The sequence below is a fragment of the Carassius gibelio genome, chromosome B13 (assembly GCF_023724105.1).
Source record: "Carassius gibelio isolate Cgi1373 ecotype wild population from Czech Republic chromosome B13, carGib1.2-hapl.c, whole genome shotgun sequence".
Taxonomy (NCBI): domain Eukaryota; kingdom Metazoa; phylum Chordata; class Actinopteri; order Cypriniformes; family Cyprinidae; genus Carassius; species Carassius gibelio.
The window spans coordinates 2,776,751-2,800,940 of NC_068408.1; the positions used below are offsets into that span (position 1 = coordinate 2,776,751).

Sequence of the window (24,190 nt, forward strand, 5' to 3'; positions counted from 1 at the left end):
TATAAAGATGTCATTGATTTACATTTACAAGCTTTCAGAATTGTATTACTTTTTGGCCAAATAAAAAAATCAGTTTCTCCACCAAATTGCATATTTTGCTCAATTTGGGCCTCTGAATAAGATTGAACTGTATTCTCTGTATCTTATTACATGAGTCTTAAACGCTTACTATGCGTAATATACTTACATGCAAATTTTTATAATGCAAGATTATTATTATTTTTGTCCAATGAACTGTTCCATAAAAAAGATGAGAGATTTCATGTTACGCTTTACAGGGACAAAGCAGATTGTGTTAATTGCACACATGATTTACGTTTATGAAAAACGTAATGGAAAAATACAATTCAGAATATATCCGCTTTTATTCTTTTGTCATGCTCACTGACTGAATAATTCCTGGACAAGTCATGGAAATGTGTTAGTCAAACTCAAAAGACGTGTTATTTAGGGACTGAATTCCTGTCCAAATGCTGGTGTTGTTCAGAAATAGCATGGTGATATGTCACAGTCACAACAGAGCTGAGTAACATTCCTGAATGGTTCATGCATTCGCATAAATACTGCATACAGTGGATCTTTAAAGTATTTCCTTTATGCAGTGACTTTAGTTTTACTTAAGCGTCCATGCATTAAAATCTCAAGAATTTAAGTGAGTTTTGATGAATTGCCTATATGTATATATTGTTTTCAGTTCTATATATATATATATATATATATATATATATATATATATATATATATATATATATATATATATATATATATATATATATATATATATATATATAAAAAGATGATTAGTGAAACATAGCGTTGGATCTGTGTTCATCCTCTAATGCCTTTTCTATGGACCTCAGACTCCATACAGACTTAATAAATGGAACCTGGGATATACTCTTGCTGTTTCTTTCTGGATCTTTCCTTGCAGACACGAGGAAGGAGAAAGAAAATATTTGCTTAGAGCAGTGAAGCCCATAAATACAGACATCCATTTCTCTGTTGACACACTGCAAGTGAACTACACAATGTGACTTAGAAAATACTGAAAAACTCTAGTCATTGAGAGTTATTGTTTTGCATGTTTGCAATTTTATATGTAGACAAGGGTTTCTATAGTTGACCAAAACAAACTAAAACCATTGAAAAAATAGTTACTTGAAAATAAACTTTACCTGAAATAAATTAAAATGTATTTGAAAACCATAACATTTTATTTCAGCACATTCCATTTCTCATTTTCATTTAGTTCAACTTGAAGTACTTAAATAACTATAGTTAAAATAACTAAGTGTAAGTGTAAGCTATATAGAAATTTTAAAAGAAAAATAATAATGACAAAAACACAACTAAATTTCTAAAACTTCAAAATTAAAATGAAAACAAAAAGTATATAAAAATAAATAATTGATTTCAAATTATTAATAAAAATATCCCAACAATATCAAAATAACACTGGTTTAGACACAGTATGCAGTAATATAATGTCTTAAAATTAGTAGTCTATTTATAGTGTATCCAAATTGGTGTTTTCGAGGTGGAACTATCAGATGAACTTCTGGTTATTTTTCATTAGGGTTGTTCCTGTGAGTAAAGTTTGTTCCATGTAAACGGTTCCTTTTCTTTTTCTTTTGTGTATTATGCAAAGATGTTCTTTCTAGCAATGCGGTTATGATGTTTTAAATAACGGGCTATACTTTTGAAACTGCTTTTCAATATAATAATATTGCCTGGCACCATGCACAGCCGTTGTTAGTGCATTACTGTTTTGTATTATTTTATTATTCACATTTTTTTTAAACTGACAGGTAAGTAAAAATCATTTTCTATGTTATTTATCAACTGATTTTTTCACATGATGCCGAAAGAAATGACAAGTGGTTTATTTGATCCCGTGTTTTTCTTCAGACCCCTTTCTGCCGCCTCTACTTCATTCTATCTCTTTGAAGTGAGAGTTCTTATGAATCATGTCTGGAGTGGTTCTCACTCGCAAGACATGGGGCTTTTCTCTGAACTCAGCACTGCTTAACTATCTCTCAACACTACATCAATCGCCTGTGTGTTTGCATAGTGGTGGGTCAATACGGGTCCCTAGCCACTTTGCTAATTAGCTTATGAGTATGTTGCCAGATGAATGTTTACTTGGGGTCACACAGCACTGTGGAACGCATTCCCCTGTATTTGCTTTTAATTCACATGTGGCAGGGTGCTTTCACTTCTCCTTGCGAGGAATGCTTTCTTGCTCAGGGTGGAGCCATTATTTAGAGGCTTGCTGTTGTACTTCATGTCCAGCAAAACCTGTATTTGTCTTAGGCAGTTGGAAGAAAACCATTGGAGAGTTTTTGTTTTCTGTAACTTTATATCTTTTGTGTAATTCTAGAAACTAAAGAGAGGAGAGAAGTTAGAAAAGAAAGGTGGTGGTCTTCTAGGTGGTTATCAACACAAGGAGACTGTTTTTGATTGGATTTGGATGGATTGAGTGAAGAATTCAGTTCAAAATCCTGAATTAACCTCTAACATTTTACTTAGGAGTTGACCTGTCGTGAAGAGCTGCTTACACTCTTGTTGTCCCTGCTACCTCTGGTCTGGAAGATTCCTGTTCAGGAGGAAAAAGCCCCAGGTGAGTCACTACATTTAATAAAGCCCTTAATTATTTTGAGAATGCAGTAGAGGTATACTATAACCTACCTTAAGCCTTCAATTAAATAATTATGTTCTAATATTATATGACATCCTGGCAATGCATTCAGTTGGAAATATGATATACTTCTATACAACTTGTTTTATAACGTATATTATGGTGTTCATCTTCCAAGGACACCATGAATTTTTAAGTAAATGCCTGCATGGACAATAAGTGAAACCATGAGATGGCTTGACTTATGAAACAGTACGGTTAAAGGATGATGGAAAGGATAAGACTTTTCATTGAGCTTGAGACCTAAGGTATTTAGTGCAGGAATTCTGGTCTTTTCTAGCAGCTGCTTTCCACATTGTTGAGTTATTAGTTCCCGCAGTTGTGTTGTAAACAGACCTCTTGAGGTCATCATGAATTGCATCATGAAACCAGATTAAACCAGTTGATGGTAGTCAGGACAATCCGTTAAACTTATTCCTTTCCTACTCTGCTTTTTGACTTTAGATTTCATCCTGCCTTCATTACTAAATGTGTTTCTATGCCAAGAGAGAAGGACCATCCCTCAAAAGGCGGGGCAAGATAGCTGTGATGTGCAGAGCTCTGGGAAGCGTTTATCTGGCTCCTGGAAGTCACGTCGATCACGAAGGACAGCTCAGCGATACTCTGTGAGGGATGCACGCAAATCTCAGCTTTCCACATCAGATTCTGAAGCCAACTCGGATGATAAGACCACAAACACTGGGAGCAAACATCGCAGATTCCACAGCTCGGCCATTCGTGTTAGTTGCCAGCTCCATCAGTCCAACAATCCATCACAGCCAGCATCGCAACATCCCACTTTCGATGCCATGGGCACCATTGAGCCTTCCCAACCTCACATGAGACTGTTTGGATCTCCAACTCTAGATCCTAACATGCTAACAGACCCCACTACTCTCTCCATCTTCAACCGTATGGAAAACTCACCTTTTGACCTTTGCCATGTTCTACTTTCTCTTCTTGAAAAAGTCTGCAAATTCGACATGACCATCAATCATAACCCAAGCTTGGCGGTCAGTGTTGTTCCCACCCTCACAGAGATACTCACAGAATTTGGTGACTGCTGTGGCCCTGGCGGTGGTGCTGGAGGTGGGATCGATGAGCTAGCTGGAGGCTGGACTGAGGAGCCAATTGCACTTGTTCAAAGGATGCTTCTACGCACAATCCTGCACTTGATGTTTGTAGATGTGGGTCAAAATGAGACACTGCCTGATAATCTGCGTCGAAGCTTGACTGACCTCCTCAGAGCAACTTTAAAGATTCGTACCTGTTTAGAAAGGCAAGCTGACCCTTTTGCTCCAAGGCCAAAGAAGACTCTGCAGGAGATTCAAGAAGATTTTTCCTTTTCAAGGTACCGTCACCGGGCCTTGCTTCTGCCAGAACTCTTGGAGGGTGTCCTGCAACTACTACTAGGCTGCTTACAGGCCTCTGCTCCCAACCCTTTCTTTTTCAGTCAGTCTCTTGAGTTAGTTCATGAATTTGTCCAACACCGTGGCTTGGAGCTCTTTGAGGCAACAGCTCTGCGCCTTGAGGCATTAGCAGAAGCTCGAGATTCAGAAGTTGGCAATGAGGCATCAGAGCATCTGCGTTGTCTAATAGCTGATGTACTTAAGATAATCAGTGCTGTTAAGAGGGCCAAGTCAGAGCAGCTACACCAGTCAGTTTGTGCACGTCGTCGACACCGTCGCTGTGAATACACCCACTTTATGCACCATCACCGTGACCTCTCAGGACTGCCGGTATCCGCTTTCAAGCAAGCAGCCCGACGTAATCCTTTTGAGGAGATATCAGAGGGTCAAGATGGAGAAGTGCGGTACCCTGAACGCTGTTGTTGCCTTGCAGCTTGTGCCCACCAATGTTTGCGTCTTTTCCAGCGCCTGTCACCCTCAGGTCCTGCTGTTCTTCAGGTACTGGCTGGAGTGCAAGCTGTTGGAATCTGTTGCTGCATGGATCCAAGGTCTGTAATTGGACCAATGCTCCAGGCATTTCAGGCTCCAGGACTTCGGAGCTACCAGTCCCACGTGTTGAGTGTCCTTAGTAGACTAGTCTTAGAACAGCTTGGAGGTGGTCAACCTTCAGAAAAGGCCAAGCTTGCCTCCTGCAACATTTGCACTTTGGATAGTAGCCAGTTACCTGGCCTTGAAGAGACTCTGCAGGCTTATGGACCTAAGAAAGAATCAAACTTATCCACGTCCCCGTCTCCCTCTTATCGTTCCCAAGGTATACTGCCCAGTGGAGGAACTGAAGACATGCTATGGAAATGGGATGCTTTAGAGGCCTATCAAGAAATTGTGTTTGGGGAAGACTGGCATTTGAGTCAACAAATTGCCGGTCATGTATGCCAGTTGACTTTACGAGGCAATGTAGTAGTCCAGTGGCAACTCTACACTCATATTTTTAATCCAGTTCTTCAGCGGGGTGTGGAACTAACCCATCATGCCCAGCAACTTGGTGTGTCAACTACGTGTAGCCAAGTCTGCAGTTACCATACCAATTGTCTCCCAGTTGAGGTACTTCTGGTTTATCTTCAAACTCTGCCTGCTCTGCTGAAGTCAAGGTATGACCATGTTTTTTTTATCTTCCTTTTTCCTCCAGTTCACTGTTGATTATTTATTTAAGGGGACTTTCACACTGGGCATATTTACTCAGATTGTACTAACTCTGCATGATTATACTGCATGCTCACTCTCACCTGTATCTAAGGTAAATCGTCACCTGTGTTATGGCTGCACGATTAATCGCAGGTGATTGTCATGAGCATCTTGCATCTTGTCAGTAAAGCCGTTTCTGTGATTAGTAGTAAATCTCCAGCACGTGTTTTCAGATTGAGCAGCATTTACTACACATGTCTTATTTCACTAAGCTATGCAAATTGTTTTCATAATCGTGCGATTAAATGGTCTGCGATTATGAACATGATTTTGCTCAGCTTGTCAGTGAACTCCAGCTCTGTGTACTAAATGCTGCTCCATCTGAAAACACGTGAAAATATCACATTTAATAACATGTTTCTACTCCAAACTCACTTCATAATGTAAGTCAAGTGAAATAAATCCTTCTGTGAGGTGATGTGGCTTCTTACACAGAATAAGGCACACAACATATTTCATAATATTCTAAGCAGTGATAAAGTTAATGTCGATTAACGTTGCTTTATTGTATACTTTATTATAATAATAACTCAGATTAACCATACATTGTCATAGTCGTGTTTATTGGTCATGATGAATTAATGAAAGAAGTTAAATCTGTTTATTCAGCAACCCCTATAGGGATTTCCTGGGTTTCTTCTGCAAGTCATATTTGGAGTTTCATTGCAGGAGCACACTCTGGCCTTCGTATGAAGATTCACTGTTTACTGAAAGATGCACATGATAATTGCAGCTTCTGCCTTATTGCGATGTATTGGCTTTGCTATATAATTTAGATTAATTGTGCAGCCCTAACCTGTGTCACTAATTTCCATTGCAACTGAAGATCTCCTACAGGTAGTTTCGAGTTCAATAATGCAGTGCACTCCCTGATTTGCATGAAAGCTTTCACATTAATCATTTTTCATGCAAACCAAGCTCTGTTTGGATCTAAAGTGTTAGTGCTGAAAGCCTCTAAAATGGCCTTTGAAATAATCAAAGATTCCAATTTATAGCTTCTGATTTTGTCTTCCAATTCAGCCGGGTGGTTCGGGAATTGTTCCTGAGTTGTAATGGACTGAACCAAATCACAGAGTTGATCTACTTGGACTCCACTCGTCCGTGGGCACTGAAAGCATTCGAGACACTTATCTTAAATGGGTGTTTCCATCACACGGAATCTGCTGTGCATGAGCTGGAAAGAGCGGATGGTACGGAGAGAGAAGCTGTTTTGGGGCTTGTAGAGGAACTGAGTTCACGTGGGGCTGGCGAAGGACCTCAGAGCCTCACTAAATTTTATGAAGGCCTGAAAGAGGCATGCCCTCACCCAAAGGGCAAAAGTGCATTTTCAGCATTAGCACGTAACCGAGGTGAGGTGCATTTGAATACGATCAATCTTTTTCTGTGTGTAGCCTTCTTATGTGTAAGCAAAGAGGCAGACTCTGACAGAGACTCTGCAAATGACTCTGAAGACACCTCAGGCTATGATAGTACAGCTAGTGAACCATTGGGTGGACGACTGCCCTGCCTTTCCCCAGACAGTGTGGCTCTTCCCTCTAAAGAACAGATACGCAGAGCTGCCGATGTTTGGTCAGTATGCCGTTGGGTGTACATGGCCAGTCCAGTATTCCAGAGGCAGTTCTTTAGACTGGGAGGTCTAGACGTCTGTTTGCGTCTAATGACAATGGTGATCCAGAAACTCACTTCTAAAAACAAAGATTGTAAATTTAAGAAAAAGAGAGAGAGTAAGGGCAAAAGCAGTCCATCTCATGTAGACACTCCAGCTCAAGCACATGCAGGACAGTTTGACAATATAACGACAGCCGCTGGTACAGAGGAATCCCACCAGCACGACACTTTCAGCCCCTCTCAAGTTGAGAGCAAGTCAAGTGACCCAACACACAGGCTTGAAGAGGAATGGCCTCTCCAGAGCATCCGACTGCTGGAGGCGCTTTTGGCAATCTGCCTCCACAGTGCCAATTCAGCTCTACAGAGACTTGAACCAGACCTATCCTTTCAGGTACAGTGGACACACATACTAGCTCGGTTTCAAACCCTAGTGAGCTGCCTTGTAAGGGGATGGAATGAGTCCCATGTAAACGGGTCACTACTCAAATAAAAATGCAAAGGAGGCTATTGATTTCAGTACTGGTGAGCTAACAACACAGAACCGTAAAGTATGTGAACCATACGTCCTCTTTGTCCTGGAGATGTCCAGGCCGGGATTTCTAAATTGCCTAAAATGTCTTTGTATTTCTGTTGACATGCTCTCTACAGTCCTCATACACATATGTAGGCTATGTATTTGCATTGCTTTGACTGTTCTCTGTAGATCCCACTTTCTCGCATGCCACAACTGGTTAATTATGTACAATAATTAATATATATGCTCATGGTCAAACTGTTTTTCGGTCACTACCTTCAGGTATGAAAACAATGGTAAAACAAAGCCAAAACCAGACATTTTAGGCAATTTAGAAAACCCAGCCAGTACACTTCTATGGAAAAAGAGGACGTATGGTCACCCTAACTAAAGCCCAATGTATTCTTCAGATTTGATGAGAACTTTTTGTGTATTCATACAGTGAACACTTTTTCTATCAAAGTATACTCTATTTGATAGCATGCATAGGGTTGCCAACTGTTCTGTATAATATGGAATCATCCTGTATTAAAGACATCAAAGAAGCTTTCCATATGAAAGCCCTGTGGAACACAGTTTAAGGCATATTCCGCATGACCTCTTAGACCATACAAATTACAAACTCTAGACTGAGAATTAATTATATATTTTTGGACAAGTGTTTGATTTTTGGAGGCTTTAAGACCAAAGTGACGTGATATTCAGCAAAGTATGGTGACCCATACTCAGAATTCATGCTCTGCATTTAACCCATCCAAAGTGCGCACACACACACAGAGCAGTGAACACACACACACCCGGAGCAGTGGGAAGCCATTTATGCTGCGGCGCCCAGGAGCAGTTGGGGATTTGATGCCTTGCTCGAGGGTACCTAAGTAGTGGTATTGCCGGCTCGAGATTCGAACCCACAACCCTAGGGTTAGGAGTCAAACTCTCTAACCACTAGGCCACGACTTTGAAGTTTCAACTTCAGCAAGTCAGTTTGCAAACAGCATGATTATTTTTCGTAAGTCCAACATCCAGCCAGGCAAGAAAACATGCATTTTACCGGATGGAAGATGTGACCTATAAGGGAAGTCATCTTTCTCTGTTGTAGGTAATGTTGTTAAATAGATAAAACATTTGACATTTTATGTGTAGTCTTAACCTTGAATCTCATTCTTAAAACACAAACTGGCCAATGAAGTGTCGAGCACCAAAAGCAGGCCATAAGTTCTCTTTAATTGAAAAATATGCATATACTGTAGTAGGCCTACTGTATACTTACACACACACACTCAAAGGTTAAAACGTTTGGAATCAATTTTTTTTTGTTTTTTTTGTTTGTTAAACAAGTTTCTTATGCTTAATTCATTTATTTTATCAAAACTACTAAAAAAATTATTGCAGTTTAACATAACAGTTTTCTATTTTAACATAATTGTAAATATAATTTATTTCTGTGATGCAGCACTGGATTTTCAGCATCATTACTCCAGTCTTCAATGTCACATGATCCTTTCAGAAATCATATGAAATATATTAAGATAGGAACCAATGTTAGAAATTGCAATAATATATTAGAGTATTACAATTTTTTCTATATCTTTTATCGAATAAATACAGCCTTGATGAGCATAAGAGACTCCATTTAAAAAACATTTAAAATGTAAAATATATATAAAACAGGAACGTGTACCTTATTTTTCTAAGAAAAAACACATTTGTCCCTTATTTTCTTTTTCTGAAGTTGGCAACCCTAAGCATGCACAAACACAAACGCTCAACATATTAGATCCTCATGCAGCTCAGCGTACAAAATAAAATCTGGCTTTGCATGCTTGACCAAAAGTGTAAAGAACAAAGTACACTTTAGGATTAACCATAAACATTTTTTTTTAAATACAGTAAATTCAGTAATGGTTATCAGTTTTATTAGATTTAAAACAATGATTTTTCTTCTTTTCTTAATATCGGAGAAATGTGATGTTGCATCAGGGGCCTTAAATGATACCTGAAAGTGTCAGTGTAGGCATGCTAGGCTTTGGAACAGAGCTTTTGGTGGCCGTTTTGAAATGAGTGACTATGTCCTGTTCTCATTCTCGAAGAGTGTAATTTTCCACACTGTGTCCCATAGCTGCAGTCTGTGGAGGAGACTCTGTGTGAGGTCCGGGATCAGCTCTCTCGATCTGGAGTTGTTAATTCTGAACTAGCTGTTCCCCTGTTTGATTCCTTACTCCGTGTGGCACTGGCGGAGATGTTCTGCAGTCCAGATGTCATCGAGGAGAAACCTGACAAGGTAATTTAGTTGCTTGTTCCCATCCTGTACAGCCCTGCTGAGGCTTGAGTCTGATCTTCATCTCACTGCGCTTCTTTTATCTCACCCAACCAAGTAGTTCCCTTTCATGGCCTGCTGTCTAAAGCTAAAGAAAGTAGTGAATTCTCTAAAATAAAATGAACTTTTGGTGACAAAATACAAAATCTATAAGGTGTATTGTCTGCTATATAATTAATTTTCTATTAGTATGTTGCTAGTTGCAATATTTATATAACTGGCTTTGTAGATGCTCTCAGTTGCATTGAGGGCTCTTCTTGCCAGCAGTGTTGTTTGCAGTGAAACGCATCACCAAATAATTCCCAAATAAATCTTATCATTTGGACATAGTAAGAATTTGTTTTGCCACTCGTCAGTTATTTAATACGTAAATCTGCTTTCTGAAATAAAATGACCTCTGGCCAACAAGGATAAACAGCCTCTTTGTGTGTTTTTGTGTGATTGAGCACTGCGGGACACACTGGGGATATGTTTTATGTGGAAACAATCAGCTGATGTGGTCCTGTGACCAAAATCATATATTTTTTTTACTTTACCAGCTTTCTGAAATCACAAACTTTGTCTCTCTAACAAAGACAACACCAGAAGTGATGTTATACGGATTGTTTACTTTAATTTTTGTTGCAATGCAACCGGAGATTATTCTGAAAAAATCTTATTTTCTAGAAGGTAAGAGTCTGCTGTCTGCTCAGCTTGAATCTACTCTGCTATTGTTGTTCTGATATGTTGAGATGTTGGAGAAACAAAAGCTCTAACATTTTGAAGTGATTTCTCTGTGTGCATTTGTATGAGAGAGTGATATTGGACTTTTCGTACTTTAATGCTTGAACACACAAGTCCATAGATCACACAACACACAAGTCCATAGATTTTATACTTTTTTTTTACATTTACTTATAAATAAACCAATAAGTTGTTAGGAGGACAATATTTTGCTGAGATGCAACTATTTGAAAATCTGGAATCTGAGGGTGCAAAAAAATTTAAACATTGAAAAAAATCGCTTTTAAAGTTGTCCAAATGAAGTTCATCATTTGATAATCATTATTTTGTTATTTTAATTGGATTATATAATGTTACATAATGCACAAAACATTATTAATAATATTGATAATATTGTTTTATTTTTTGTTATTTCTTAATTGATTTATCTTTATATTATCTTGATTAAAATTCCATCCCTCCTTCTAGTATTAATTGCAACAACAATACAATCAAGTGTGTGTGTGTATTTATAATTTTATACTTAATGGTGGCAATGTTTTAATTATTTATCCATTAATCTGTCATCATATTATTTAGAATTCATCCCACCCAAAATATCTTATTAGAACATTATCTTTACTTAATATCCTAATGATTTTTGTCATAAATATATATATATATATATATATATATATATATATATATATATATATATATATATATATATATATATATATATATATATATATATATATTTATATATATATATATATATATATATATATAATATATATAATTTTGACCCATACAATGTTTTTTTTTTTTTTTTTGGCTGTTACAAATATACCCCGGAGACTTAAGACACATTCACACATTAAATATTTAATGATACATTTTATGTTAATTTTATGTATATATTATTAGCATCACTGCCTATTTTTATTATTATTATTATTAAAGGAGTATATTTATATGAATACATTCTAATATTTTATAAGAAGTTGAATGTATTTTATTAATTCTTAATTTGTCTTTTTGTTATTTAATCTTTCCGTCTGTGTCTGATCTTCCTGTCCCTCTGCGCAGAAGTGTCAGGTCAGCGGTGAGGTGGCACCTCCAGCAGGTGATCTGTCAGAGGAGGTGGATGAAGCTCAGGTGAGTGGTGCTCCACCCTTGGGAGAAGAGGAAGGCTATGAGGCAGACAGTGAGAGTAACCCTGAGGACTCCACCCGTCAGGAGGAAGGTAGTACCACCCATTCATTCTGTGTTTAACTGTAGAGTGTTTGTGCATATTATCTACAGCCAAAAGTATCTCGTGTAGTTTGTTAGTTTTAAAGGCTTGTTATTGTAATGTTAACATCCTGAAATGAAAGTGCACAGTAATTATCATCACAGTTAGCCAAGCTGAAAAGTGCATAGTAACTGATATCTGGGGGAATTTGTAGAATGATCTAGAAAGTGGTAGCCGGTCTGAGCCGGTTAGTGTCAGGTAGAGCGAGTGAACGTCTGGTCAAGCGTTACGTGATCCTGTTCTCTAGTCACATGCAGCGCTGGCTCTCTGGCGCTGAGAATGGTGTCATTGTTTTCTTCTGCTATGTCTTGTGACTGCAGCTTTTGACCAGTCTATTACATACACAGATTTGAGCTTTATTTTGTAAGATCACTCGGTTTCGCACGAGGACCTGTAGTTGATCTCATTTATAATGGAGGGAACTGAAGGCAAAGCTTGGAATGGCAAGAGTCCCGTGTTTGTGTTTGCAGTCTGAGTGTGAAAGTGAAAAACAACTGCGGTCTAGCTAGTGGAGTTTGATTTCAGCATCTGATGAATCATTTCTGTTAATCTACTGATGTGACAATGCTGTTATTTCATTCATTTAGACTAGGGCTGGTCCTAGTAGTAATCAACACCTGGTTACGAGCGATACTTTAATATAGACAAATTATTATTAGGCTGGGCTGCTGCATGTTGTTTTTTATGACTGCCGTATTCGCAAGTATTTTCTGCTGTTGTGGTAAACCAGTTTCAAATTGCATATCTGGCACACTGCCTGTGTTTGTCCTCACTCAATTTAAAGTGCTCCCTTACAGCTGAGGCCTTCAGCATTTTCATCTTCTCTTCCAGATGAACTGAATCATGACGTTCACTCATGGGCGGTTCATAAGCCGCTTTCCACTATTGGGCTGAACGGCTCTCTTTGCTCAACTGTTTTATTCCGTGCCAATCAAGGCCAGTCAGCACGGATACGGTTTGTAATCGTGCTGAACCGTACCAGGCCCACGTGGATATACAACCGTAACCATATCTGACAGGTCTTCGAACCGAACCAATAGTAAAAAAGAGTCAATGAGAACCGTTTTGTGGTGGATGCCAGGTATTAAAAAAAAAAAGAATATTCAAATCTCAAAACTGAAAATATATAAGCATTATAAGCATGTTTATAAAAAACAAGTTGTGTAATAATTATTCTGGACTTTTTGACATCGTTAGGAATTCAGATTCAGACCTTTAAATGTATACTTTTAGAACCGCTGGTTTATCTATTGTTCCATTGCCTTTTTAACATTCTCTTTTTCTGTCTATCAATCGATTGTTATATCTTTCTGTTATCTGTCTGTCTATCTTTCTACTTTTCTGTCCGTCAATGTCTGTTTGTAAGGGAGTGCTCTGTGTGTGTGCATGTGCACATGTGTTTATATGTGTGTGTGAGGCAGAACTTCATTAATGAAAATCACCCAGATCTTGGGTAGGAGCTGCAGGGTTGTCCACAGTTAAATCATGTGTGTTCTGCGGTGTGTGGCACCTCCATCAGCTTAATTCATTTCCCTGTGAGCAGCCTCTGTACATTCAGCACTTGCTCCTCAGTCCTTCTGTGTGCACTCTTGCAGCACCACCAGTTATTATATTATTATCATTGTGTTGTTTATAGTCTGTCTTCTGTCTTCCTGTGACAGGGATAAAGGTGGAGGCTAGAGTCTCGTCGGGGGAATGTACGTTAGGAATGGCAGGAGTGCCTCAGGGCTCGGGCAGCGGCCGTCTGCTGTTCCCGGAGATCTGCTCGATGGAGCTACAGCTGTTAGCCAGCGGCTCTCCGGACCTGGAGGTTTTGGGCCATGTTTTGCAGAGTCTGTTAGGAGCCGTGAAAGGCCACCACAACAACGCAGCGCTGCTCTACCAGCAGGTCAGACCCTTATCTCATGCCAAACTGATTTATTCATGCAATTACATATTAATGCTAAACAGTGACATATCTTTTTCCAGAAAACCTTTTGTCTATGTTACCTACCTTCATCTGGTAAAAGGTTTTGTTCCAGAAACCAGTTGAAAGCGTATACTTGAAACCAAAGAATCTGTGTAGCAGGAGCAAGATGACATTATGCAAACCTTTGAGAATTTGAGATTTTTTGTTCTTTTAACTCTAGAAGAACTGCATTTCGAAAGCTCTTTATGATTTTTATTGAAGACATCTTTATAGGTTTTATGAAGTATTTTGATATGTTGTTGCTTTGTATACTTGTCACTAATGGTTTGCTCACTCTGGAGCACCGGATTAAATCATCTTTACTGTATTTATGAAGAAATGTGACCCATCATGCTCTTTTTCTCTTGTCAGGGTGGTGTGAAAGCTATTCTCACTGGATTTCAGAACATTCTCAGCCAATCAGATGCCTCCTATAAAGGTCTATATTGTTTATACTTAAATTATGCACATTTCCTCTAATTATCACTGCAATGTGCCCAGATTTTTTGGTTTAAATTTTTTAGTTTAATCATATTTTGCATTATTCCCAAGGTTTTTCACAAAATATGCTGCAATACAATGAATTAAAAAAATAAATAAACACAAATTGAATGGAAGGCAGTACAACAAATAAAAATTATTTATACATATTTTTAAAATATACATATATTTCTTTTGATATATAAATATTGTTAGAAATATAAATGCATTTTATAAAAAATATTTATATTAAAAAAAAAAAAGTAGTTAGAAATAAATTCTCTATACATCATTTTAATGATTTTATATATGTAGTTGAGATTATTGGGAAGTTAATGTTTTTAATAAAGAGGGCACATACATTAAAAAAAAAAATAATGAATTGCACAGATAAAAGATTTATAGTACAATTTATGATAATAATATTAATAATACTGCAATATAAAAAAAAAAGAGAAGAAAAGAAAGGAATTGTCCATTTTAATTTCATGATGACAATTTTTATTTTCATTTTGCTGATCATGCTGAGTCATGTTAATTAGCCTTAAACACTGATTGCTCTATGCAGAATGCCAGACAATACTGATGGAGCTGCTTGTTGCCATGGTGAGTGACAGGATGACATCGGAGGAACTCGCCCTATTGACACGCCTCTTCCTGGAGAAGACTCCGCCCACTGTAAGTGCAACCTCACATAGCATTTAAATGAGGTGTGCTTTTACTAATGCCAACCTTAAGTGTGTCAACACTGATAGAAATTCATTATCTTTGTCTTTGTTCCAGTTTTTCTTTATGCTCCTCGCCAGTTTTTGATTGCTAGTCTTCCACGGCTATTGCCTCAATATTATGTGGCTTTGGCATACTGTAGATTGAAGATGAAGAATAAATCTACATATGAAGTTCTAAAATAATGATCTCCGTGATCACCTAGTCACTTCGCTAGTTGTTTATCCTGTTGTATATTCAACATTTAACATACTGCAATTTGTGTTTCCTTCATTTATGCTCAACTGCTGTATATAACCATTGTATTTCCTTGCTCTTTTTGGCATCTACTGTATGCCATCCATGGAGTATTGCTAATGGCCCTGTGAAATGTGCTTTTCACACCATCGTGTTAATAAAGGCCCATAGGGAGTCACAAGTCTCTAACTAGAAACACACACGGTCTTTAGTGCTCAGAACACTTTCATTGTACCAGGCGAAAGAAAAAGACTTCACCAGTGTGTGAATTTCACAAAACTGGTCAGTAAGTCATATTTGTGAAGATATTATGTTGAGCACATTTTAGTTTTGATTGCTGTTCGAGTTCTCCTCACCAAGGCTGCATTTATTTGATTAAATATACAGTAAAAATAGTAATAGTGTGAAATATTTTTATTATCTAAAATAACTATGTATTATTTGAATATATTGTAAAACGTAATTTATTCCTGTGATGTAAAGGTGAATTTTCAACATAATTACTCCAGTGTCATGTGATCCTTCAGAGATCATTATAATATGCTGATTTGCCATCCAGTATACAGGGTTATGTGTGTTTATATGTATATATATATTAGGGCTGTCAATCAATTAAAACATTTATTCATGATTAATCGCATGATCGTCATGAATAAACTATTGATTAATCACAACTTAAATCTTCCAACTGAATGATAGCTAAAGTTTATCCAAAACAGTCGCTAAGCTTGTCAGTATGTATTGGAATAAAGCCACTAAAAGGGTCTGAAAGTTGGTAAATAAAGTGCTAAAGTTGCGCTTGTGTGTGAGACACAGAAGAAAAAACACTAATATTTTCTTCGTGGAATGCAGAAATCTTCATTTTGTCTCCATCATCTGTAGGAGATCTTGCTGAGAGGCTTGCTTCAGATTGTGGAGGCTAATGCAGACACAGAGCCGCTCTACTTCATGTCCTTTCCCATGATCCCCGGTGCAGGGGTCCCTGGTTTGAGCTCCTCCCCTGGGATGAGGGCTCATGGGACGGCTGGTGGTAAGGGTGGAGTAAACACTCTTCTGAGGGGTAAATTACCTCTGGGTCGTGGTGAAGCAGACCTGAGCAGACCCGGTCATCTGCGCAGCTCTCCCTGGCATACAGCACCCTTCCACCTGCCCCTGATGGGACAGAACTGCTGGCCTCACATGGCCAGTGGCTTCAGCGCCTCACTGTGGGTACGAGCGGGGAAGGATGAGGACGGCCGTTACAAGAAGGGTAGGAGCAGCTTTATATATGTGTCTAATGCCGATTAGTGTTTTTTTATATTATAGTATTTATTATGGCTGCACGATAAATCACATGTGATATTTAGTGCGCATCTTGTCAGTGAAGCCGGTTCTGTAATCAGTGGTAAATCACTATCACCTGCACGCTTTCACATGGAGCAGTATTAACTACACAGAGCTGTTGTTCACTGACAAGCTGCGCAAAAAAGATCATATTTTGCACATTTATCGTCCAGCAATAAAGGAAAGAATATATATATTTTTTATTATTTTATTTTTGTCATTTTGTATATTCAGTTTTTATATAATGTAATTGTTTTTGTAATATTGTTCTTTTTAATTTTTTTTATTTTTTGTTCTTTTTATTGTTCTGTTTTATTTCAGTTGTAGTAATTTTAATACTTAAGCTTACATTTTATTTACTTTAGGTAGTTGCTAAGGAAGCAGTTAATTCTTTTTTTGTGTTTGCTAGATTTAAGCTTTATTTCAATTATGGACAATTTGTAACAGTTTTAGTTTGAGTTTAGTAATGTTGTTATGTGCTTTTATAATTGTCATTATTTATATTTTCTTTAAATTATTTTTATTTAGGTTTAAGTCATTTTATTACTTCAACTTTAACTTATTTATTCCAGTTAGTTACTAAGGCAACTGTTTTATTTTAAGGTATAGTTTTTCATATGATGTTTGTTTTATTTAATCATTAATGCATGTTCTCTACTGTTGTGATTTGTTATTATTATTTTGTATTATTTTATTAGATTTTTTCTTTTTTTCTTTTAGTTTGATTAATTTTAGTGCTTAAACATATTTATTTCAGTTAGTTGCCTAGGCAGATTTTTCATGTATTTATTTAGTTTTTAATTTAGTTACTGAAAAAATGTTTTTTGAATAGGTTTATTGAACCATAAGAACACAGAAACCTGAACATCATCAGATCACACTAAATGTGCTAGGTTTGATGAGTTTGGTTGTGTGTTGCAGAAGAGGCGGTGTCTCTGGCAGGGGAGGTCCTGCATGCTCCCGCTCATGTCTCAGAGCAGCAGACAGACAGATGTCTCCTTCATGTCCTCTCCATGGGCTCTAAGGCACTGATGCTTCAGGTGTGGATGAACATCTCCACCAGAGCCTTTACCTTCAGGTGAGTGCAAAAACCCTAAAGTTGCACCAAGTACATTTCGGCCTCAAAAAGACTCCTCTAAGGCCATCCTTAAAAATATTGTTGTTTGCCATAACCCGACCGACCCTGTCAATTATGACCGACTCAAATTTAGTATTTTTATTTTTGCTTTTAGTTTGACCGATTTGCCGGTTGTACGTTAAGACCGACCAAATTTTTTTTACTCTTCAAACAAATAATACAAAAGCAATAAAATATTATTAATTATATTTAAGTAAGTATTTTAAATATATAAATTGCCTTGGCCTAAATACAAACGAAGGCTACGTTCTTTCTTTAAAAAACCCAGTGACGTCATCTATGTTTACACGGATGTCACACCATGACCTGTGCGTTCGCTTCGTCTCATTCACTGTCAGAGTCAACGTTTTGCACTTGGTAATGATGGATTTTTTTTTTTTTGGGAGCACGCGTCACACAGCAACTGCAGCTTCGGACACAGAAGTAAATAATACTTCTGTACATTATTTCTCTTTTTGCAACAGAAATGTGAATTCTACCGGTATTCAGACAGTCTCATGCATACAGATACAGATTCGGGCTTGAATCGCCTACTTATGCGATTTTGTTGTTGTTGACATTTCTAATCATAAACACAGCCATGTTGAAGCCTGCAGTAAATGTTTTGCATTATGGCAGTCCACTCTGCTCATTGTTTTTCGAGAATGTTGCATTCCTGTTTGTCATTGTGCATGTAACTTCACGCCAATAAATCATCAGAAATATTGGTCTTTACCAATATATTGAATTCATTCTATATTTGGTGTTATTTGCTGTATAAAATGCATCTAGACATGCAAAATGGATTTTACAAACGATTCAATAAACATTAGTCTCTCAAATCAAACAGGATTTTTTTCAAAGTGACAACTCAAGAAAGCAAAGTAAACGGTCTCTCATTTGTAGGTTGCATTGACACCTAGCGGTGGATGCAAGTAAAACAGTATAAAGCCCCGTTCACACCAAGAACGATAACTATAAAGATAACGATATTAGCGTCCACACCAGCGAACGATATGGTCTGTTTATTCTGAGCGCACGTGCGTCTACCGCTTTAAATCCTCAAGCTCATTATAGCAGGGTGGATTCTGATTGGAGGTGAATGTTTGTATCGTTCATCAGCTGGGAAAATTTTTTTCTGAAGGTGATTCCAACGATACCGTTTCTCTATGCCTTTATCGTTATAGTTGTAGTGTGGACTCTGCTATTCTTTAATATTGAGAACGATTTTTAGAACTATATCTTTATCGTTATCTTTAAAGTTATCGTGCTTGGTGTGAACGGGCTTAACAGTACCCCATTTTTTTTTTTTCTCACCTGAAATTCATGCAATAAACATGTTTTTGGTCTATATAGCCTGCATCAAAATGAGGTTTGCAATGATGCGCCCGAAGGGATGGGTTGGAGACCCAGTCAGTGATGTCCCGATATGCAAATTTGTTTAAATTCATACCTACGACAACACCATCACCAAAATTGTACTTTTTTTTTTACATTGAAACTTGAAAAAAAAATATAGACCTACCTGCCGACCCTTTTTTTTAAAAATGTTTTACTGTTACTGCAAACCAAAATATTTTTAAGGATGGCCTTAAGTGGATGACAGTGGTGTTTCATAAGGCCAGTATATGTTCCTCTGCAAAGTCACTCCATTCTTGTATAAAATCCACTTTAGACCATCTAATCAAGTTCTTATGGAAAAATTTATTTAATCATGTTTTGAAAAGAAAACAGGTTGTGAATGCTGTTTTGTGTTGGGTGAAAAGTTATATATTTTAGATTTTGGCTTCTCTTTTCCAACATAACTAGAACATTAACTAAAACATATGAAATAAACATAAATCTAAAATAGTAAAAAATTAAATAAAATAAAAACTAATTCATAAAAAATTTGCAAAAATAAAATCTCACTTTTTTAGATTTCCATTCCATTTACTAATACTAACTGAAAAATAATCTGAAACAAAAAATAAATTAACTTGAATAGTAATATTTAAAAATAATGATACGATTACTATAAATGTAATCAAATTATAATTAAAAGTGAAAATGTAACTAAAATCTAATTCAGAACAGTGAAGGAAAATACTGGCTTGGAGATGTGATTGTACAGTGTGTGCTCATGGATAGATTATTTGTGCTAAGTTGGGATCATTTCCTTGCACAAGCCACAACAGTAAATGTTTTCTGTGCTGTATTAGTAAAGTGGCTCTTGATTTGTGAGTTCAGGATCTGCATCGACCCAAACGACGAGATGAAGGCGGGTCTGCTGGCCCAGGCGGAGTCTGGAGACGGTGTGCTGACAGCAGGCAGGTGGCAGCACTTAGCTCTCACATACTCACAGCAACCCGAGGGCAAGAAGAACATCCACGGTCAGCTGACCCTCTGGGTGGGCGGCATTCGGTGAGTCTGTTTTAAAGAGGCAGTTCAACCAGGGCTGCAGACATCAGTTCCTCAAGCAGTCAGAACCATGTTTTACTCAAGCCTTCCTTTGCCACATACAGGAAGTGTGACGTCTCGCTAGACTTCACTCTGCCCAGGAAGTCCAGTTTGTCATCAGACAGTAATAAGACCTACTGTATGCTCGGACACTATCAGCACCCCTCAGAGGAGCAGGCCAGCCCAAGTGCACGCTGGGATATGGGCACGCTGCTGCTCTTTAATGGTATGAAACCAGTTCAAATCAGACAGATGAAAATAAACATTAGATAAAAAATGTTAACTAAATGGAAAATTAAAAATCTTGCCTCAGCAGATAACTGAAGTTTAAGTTGAAGCACTAAAAACAGGGTAAATAAATATTTATGATTAATATTTAAAATAAACAATAGGAAAATCAGTGAATTGACAGAAGTATTGAAGTGATGTTGTTGGTAACGTGGAGGTTTCTGTGTGTGAGCCACAGATTCTTCACATTCCCTGCACACAACACACTTTTCTGAACAGAAGACCCTTCTGTTGCTACTAATAGGTCAAGAATGGCTCCAGTCCAGCTGCTCGCAACCTGGGAATCTCTCTAATGTGTGCCATCCTCAATGTGTTTTTTTTACTTTGTTTATTCGTTTATTAGCTTTAGGTCACAGTTATTCATCCTCCACATGCTTTAGTATCATTCTTAATTATCTGATATTATTGAGGCTTTTGTAAAGTCACATATTTTAGATTTTGGCGAAAGATGTAAATAACGTTGCACTAATATGTTTTTGGGCTGCCCAATTGTTTGAGTTCTTATCAGGACTAACTTATTTTGAAAACTTTTTGTAATATGGTCAAAGACATGTTTTAATGATTTAATCAATATTTGTACTTATAAAAAAAAAAATATATATATAAAATTTTAGAAAATGTTTGTATGTATTTTATTATTTGGTAAATGTAAAAATATCTATATCTGCCATGTAACTGTCTGTGAAGCTGATATGGCAACTAAACTATAAACTATTATAACTATTAGAAACATAGTTGTTAATTGAAATGAAGCGGGGAAAATTACAATATAAATAAACGTTAGATTAAAAAAATGTAAACAAAAATTAGAAATGTTGCCTTACCAACTAATGTAAATGTTATTTTAAATTGGTGCACTAGCATTAATTACTGGAAAAAAATGGTCTCAATAGCAATATTAATAAAATAGTAAAAGTGACAAAAGCACATTTGATCGTTACTAAAAATACTAAAATAAATAAAAGGAAAGCTAAAAATACATTTAACAACAACAATCTTAAAACATTTAAACATAAATATTCATTCATTTTTCAATATTTATGTAAAACAAAATGCAGACATTTAAATTAATCCAGGCATTTTTTTCACTCTATTTTCATTAAAACAATACAGAAGATATTTAATCATTTCATTTCTATCCAACAATTCAGTCAACAGTAATAAACAGTGATATTTTTCCCAAGGTTAGACTATGTTTTTATAACATTTTCATAAATGAAAAATGGCATGCTGAAGTAAACGTGTTATTGGTTGTTTCAGGCTCCAGAATTGACACAGCGGAGGCGTTTTACCTGTATGCCAGCGGTCCTGACCTCACCTCCATCATGCCCTGCAAGTACGGCAAGCCTCACAGGACACTGTCCAAGTACGTGACACAGGAGGGTCTTCAGTGTGAGCAGATACGAGAGCTCCTCATGAGCAATACAGACGTCGACATCACACCTCTTATTGTAAGCCACCACACCTATGAATATGAATTTAATAAATGTCACTTTTCAATCAGATGAGTTTTATGCAAATGTCTCCGGCAGTGACACAGTTAACTAGCTTGCTAATCTCCTTTACTGCCTCTGGAAAGCAGGCGACATTATTTTCCATTTTAGCATCATTACCTGCTTAAGTTATGTTGTTTTTATCTGTGCAGTTTTATTCACTGACTGTATTTATTAATCTTAATTACCGGTGATTTCACGAGTCTACGTGCTGTTCCTGTTCATATGCTAATGCATTACATGCTGGATAATCACTGCCATCAGAAAAAGTTCTTTTTTCATGACATGAAAAGTCACACAAACCTTTCTTTTTTCAGGTCTTCTCTGACAGTATCTAGTGCTAATATAAAGCATTGTGCACAATTATCTAAAGAAGCCTGTAAATAACTGGCCCATGTGATATTACACCTCAAGAACAGCCTTGATATATGAAATAATAGTCAGAGTTTATTGAACCTAAAACAAGAAAATAAGAAAATCTGTTTTTTCAGGAGAGTTTAGCAGTGGTGTATGCCCCCAGCACGCCGTCTCTCTACACCATATATGAGCCGGTGATCCGTCTGAAGGGCCAGGCCAAGTCAGCGGTGGCTTCCCAGCGGCCCTTCAGTGCCAAAGAGGTCCAGAGCTGCATCCTGGAGCATCCTTTCCTCAGGAGCATGATGCCCTGCCAGGCTCTCGGCCTTCACAGCGTCCTGCACAAGATCGGAGGCACCGGCACATTTGTCTTCCTGTTCGCTCGGGTATGTGTTTGTCTGTGGAGACCAGGAACGTGTTCTTCTGCTTTACTGCACACAAACACGCAATGCTCATGAGATCTTTTATTGATGCTTTTCAACAGGAGAGATTTAAAAAAGACAAAGACAGTAAAACAATATTTGTTGCAATATGTTAAAAGAGATATGATGAGGTTTTTATTAAAACATTTATTTGTATTTCATTATTTTTGCACCATTGATGTATTATAATAGTTTTATTTTAAATAATGTATATATATATTTTTTTCACTTTAATTTTAGTGTTTGAGTGATTTGTTTTGTTTAAGTATGTCTGTGTAGATTTTATAAATGACTTTTTTTTTCTTTTTTTTTTTTGTCATAAATAAGAAATTTCACCTTTGCCAACTAGCTGACATAAAATAAGATTGCACTTTTCTATATTTAATTATTTTTATATTTTATTTAATTTCACTTAAAGGGGTCATCGGATGCCCATTTTCCACTAGTTGATATGTAACTCTGCAGCACAAAAGCAAAAAAAACTTTGTATTGGTCAAAATTATAGATTTTTATTTTATGCCAAAAATCATAAGGATAAAAAGTAAAGATCATGTTCCATGAAGATATTTAGTAAATTTCCTACTGTAAATATACCAAACCCCAGTTTTGATTAGTAATATTAACCCTCTGGGTACGGATTAGGCGGTACCGCCCAAAATGGCATACTTTTACAAATGTGTAGTTATCTCAAAAACTATTAATGCTAGAGAGATGCGGGTTTTTTTGCCGTCTTCCTCAGACTCCGCTGAAAACAGCGGTGTCCAGTTTGTATATTAAACACTTCCCTTATTGCGCAATACCACTGCGTAAACAGGCCAATGAAAACGATTGTGCTAGGCAGATTCAACACGCAACAGCCAATGGAAAAATTGCCGCTGGGAGGAGTCTTTTTCTAACCCAATCAGAGGAAGGTTATGTCTTCTAGCGATTCAGAGGACTCTGTAGCTCTGCTGTAGTCTTGTAAAAGCTGGCTGGACTAAAGTAAAAGACATGTAATCAATAAGCGTTCAGAGAATCAGCATCAGGGTGGATAAAGCAGAACGCGATTGGAGTGTTACAGAGAGCGATCGGAGTGTTGGCGAGCACAAAGAGCTAAATTCGAGCGATCGGAGAATCAGCATCACGTGGAGAAAGCAGAAAGTGATCGGAGTGTTGGCGAGCACAAAGAGATAAATTCGTGAGAGATACAGCATTATTACAGAATTGTTTTATCAAAATGGCAAGCAGTAAAAGATTTACGGCAGAACAAGCTCTGGAACAATTACTGGAAAGGCCTGGAGAGGCCTTGCTTTGCTCACTGGCATGCCTAGGACTGTTTTTTAAAAAAGTTAATTATTTAATTGTTCTTTACACATTTGATTAAACAATAACACATTTCTGTCAAGCGAAGAGTTTGAAAAAATATATTTTCTTTGTTCAAAAACTGTTCTATATTGTGTGTTTTTCAGTAATAAATGACAAAAATCTAATTTTCGTTTTTGAAATTCTCTAGTTTATTGTAAAATGTTTCACTCATACTTCCTTTATATAAACATATTGCATGCATGCTTATGGTAGCTTAGGGTCTTCTGAATCCATAGATACCAAACACAGGGTGTTTCAT

At 37.1% G+C, this 24,190-nt stretch overlaps 1 protein-coding gene across 4 annotated transcripts in view; it reads left to right on the plus strand.

Annotated features, from left to right (window-relative positions):
* Window positions 1-24,190, plus strand: part of lyst (lysosomal trafficking regulator) — a 96,447-nt gene that overhangs the window by 40,218 nt on the left and 32,039 nt on the right. For all 4 annotated transcript variants that reach the window (XM_052572978.1, XM_052572976.1, XM_052572977.1 and 1 more), the window contains 14 exons: window positions 2,530-2,620; window positions 3,143-5,234; window positions 6,349-7,327; window positions 9,567-9,728; window positions 11,556-11,712; window positions 13,422-13,648; window positions 14,081-14,147; window positions 14,757-14,866; window positions 16,034-16,400; window positions 17,396-17,552; window positions 19,821-19,994; window positions 20,096-20,256; window positions 21,579-21,769; window positions 22,303-22,551. In XM_052572978.1, the coding sequence (XP_052428938.1) occupies window positions 2,530-2,620; window positions 3,143-5,234; window positions 6,349-7,327; window positions 9,567-9,728; window positions 11,556-11,712; window positions 13,422-13,648; window positions 14,081-14,147; window positions 14,757-14,866; window positions 16,034-16,400; window positions 17,396-17,552; window positions 19,821-19,994; window positions 20,096-20,256; window positions 21,579-21,769; window positions 22,303-22,551 (5,184 nt within the window). The remainder of the gene's footprint in view (window positions 1-2,529; window positions 2,621-3,142; window positions 5,235-6,348; window positions 7,328-9,566; window positions 9,729-11,555; window positions 11,713-13,421; window positions 13,649-14,080; window positions 14,148-14,756; window positions 14,867-16,033; window positions 16,401-17,395; window positions 17,553-19,820; window positions 19,995-20,095; window positions 20,257-21,578; window positions 21,770-22,302; window positions 22,552-24,190) is intronic.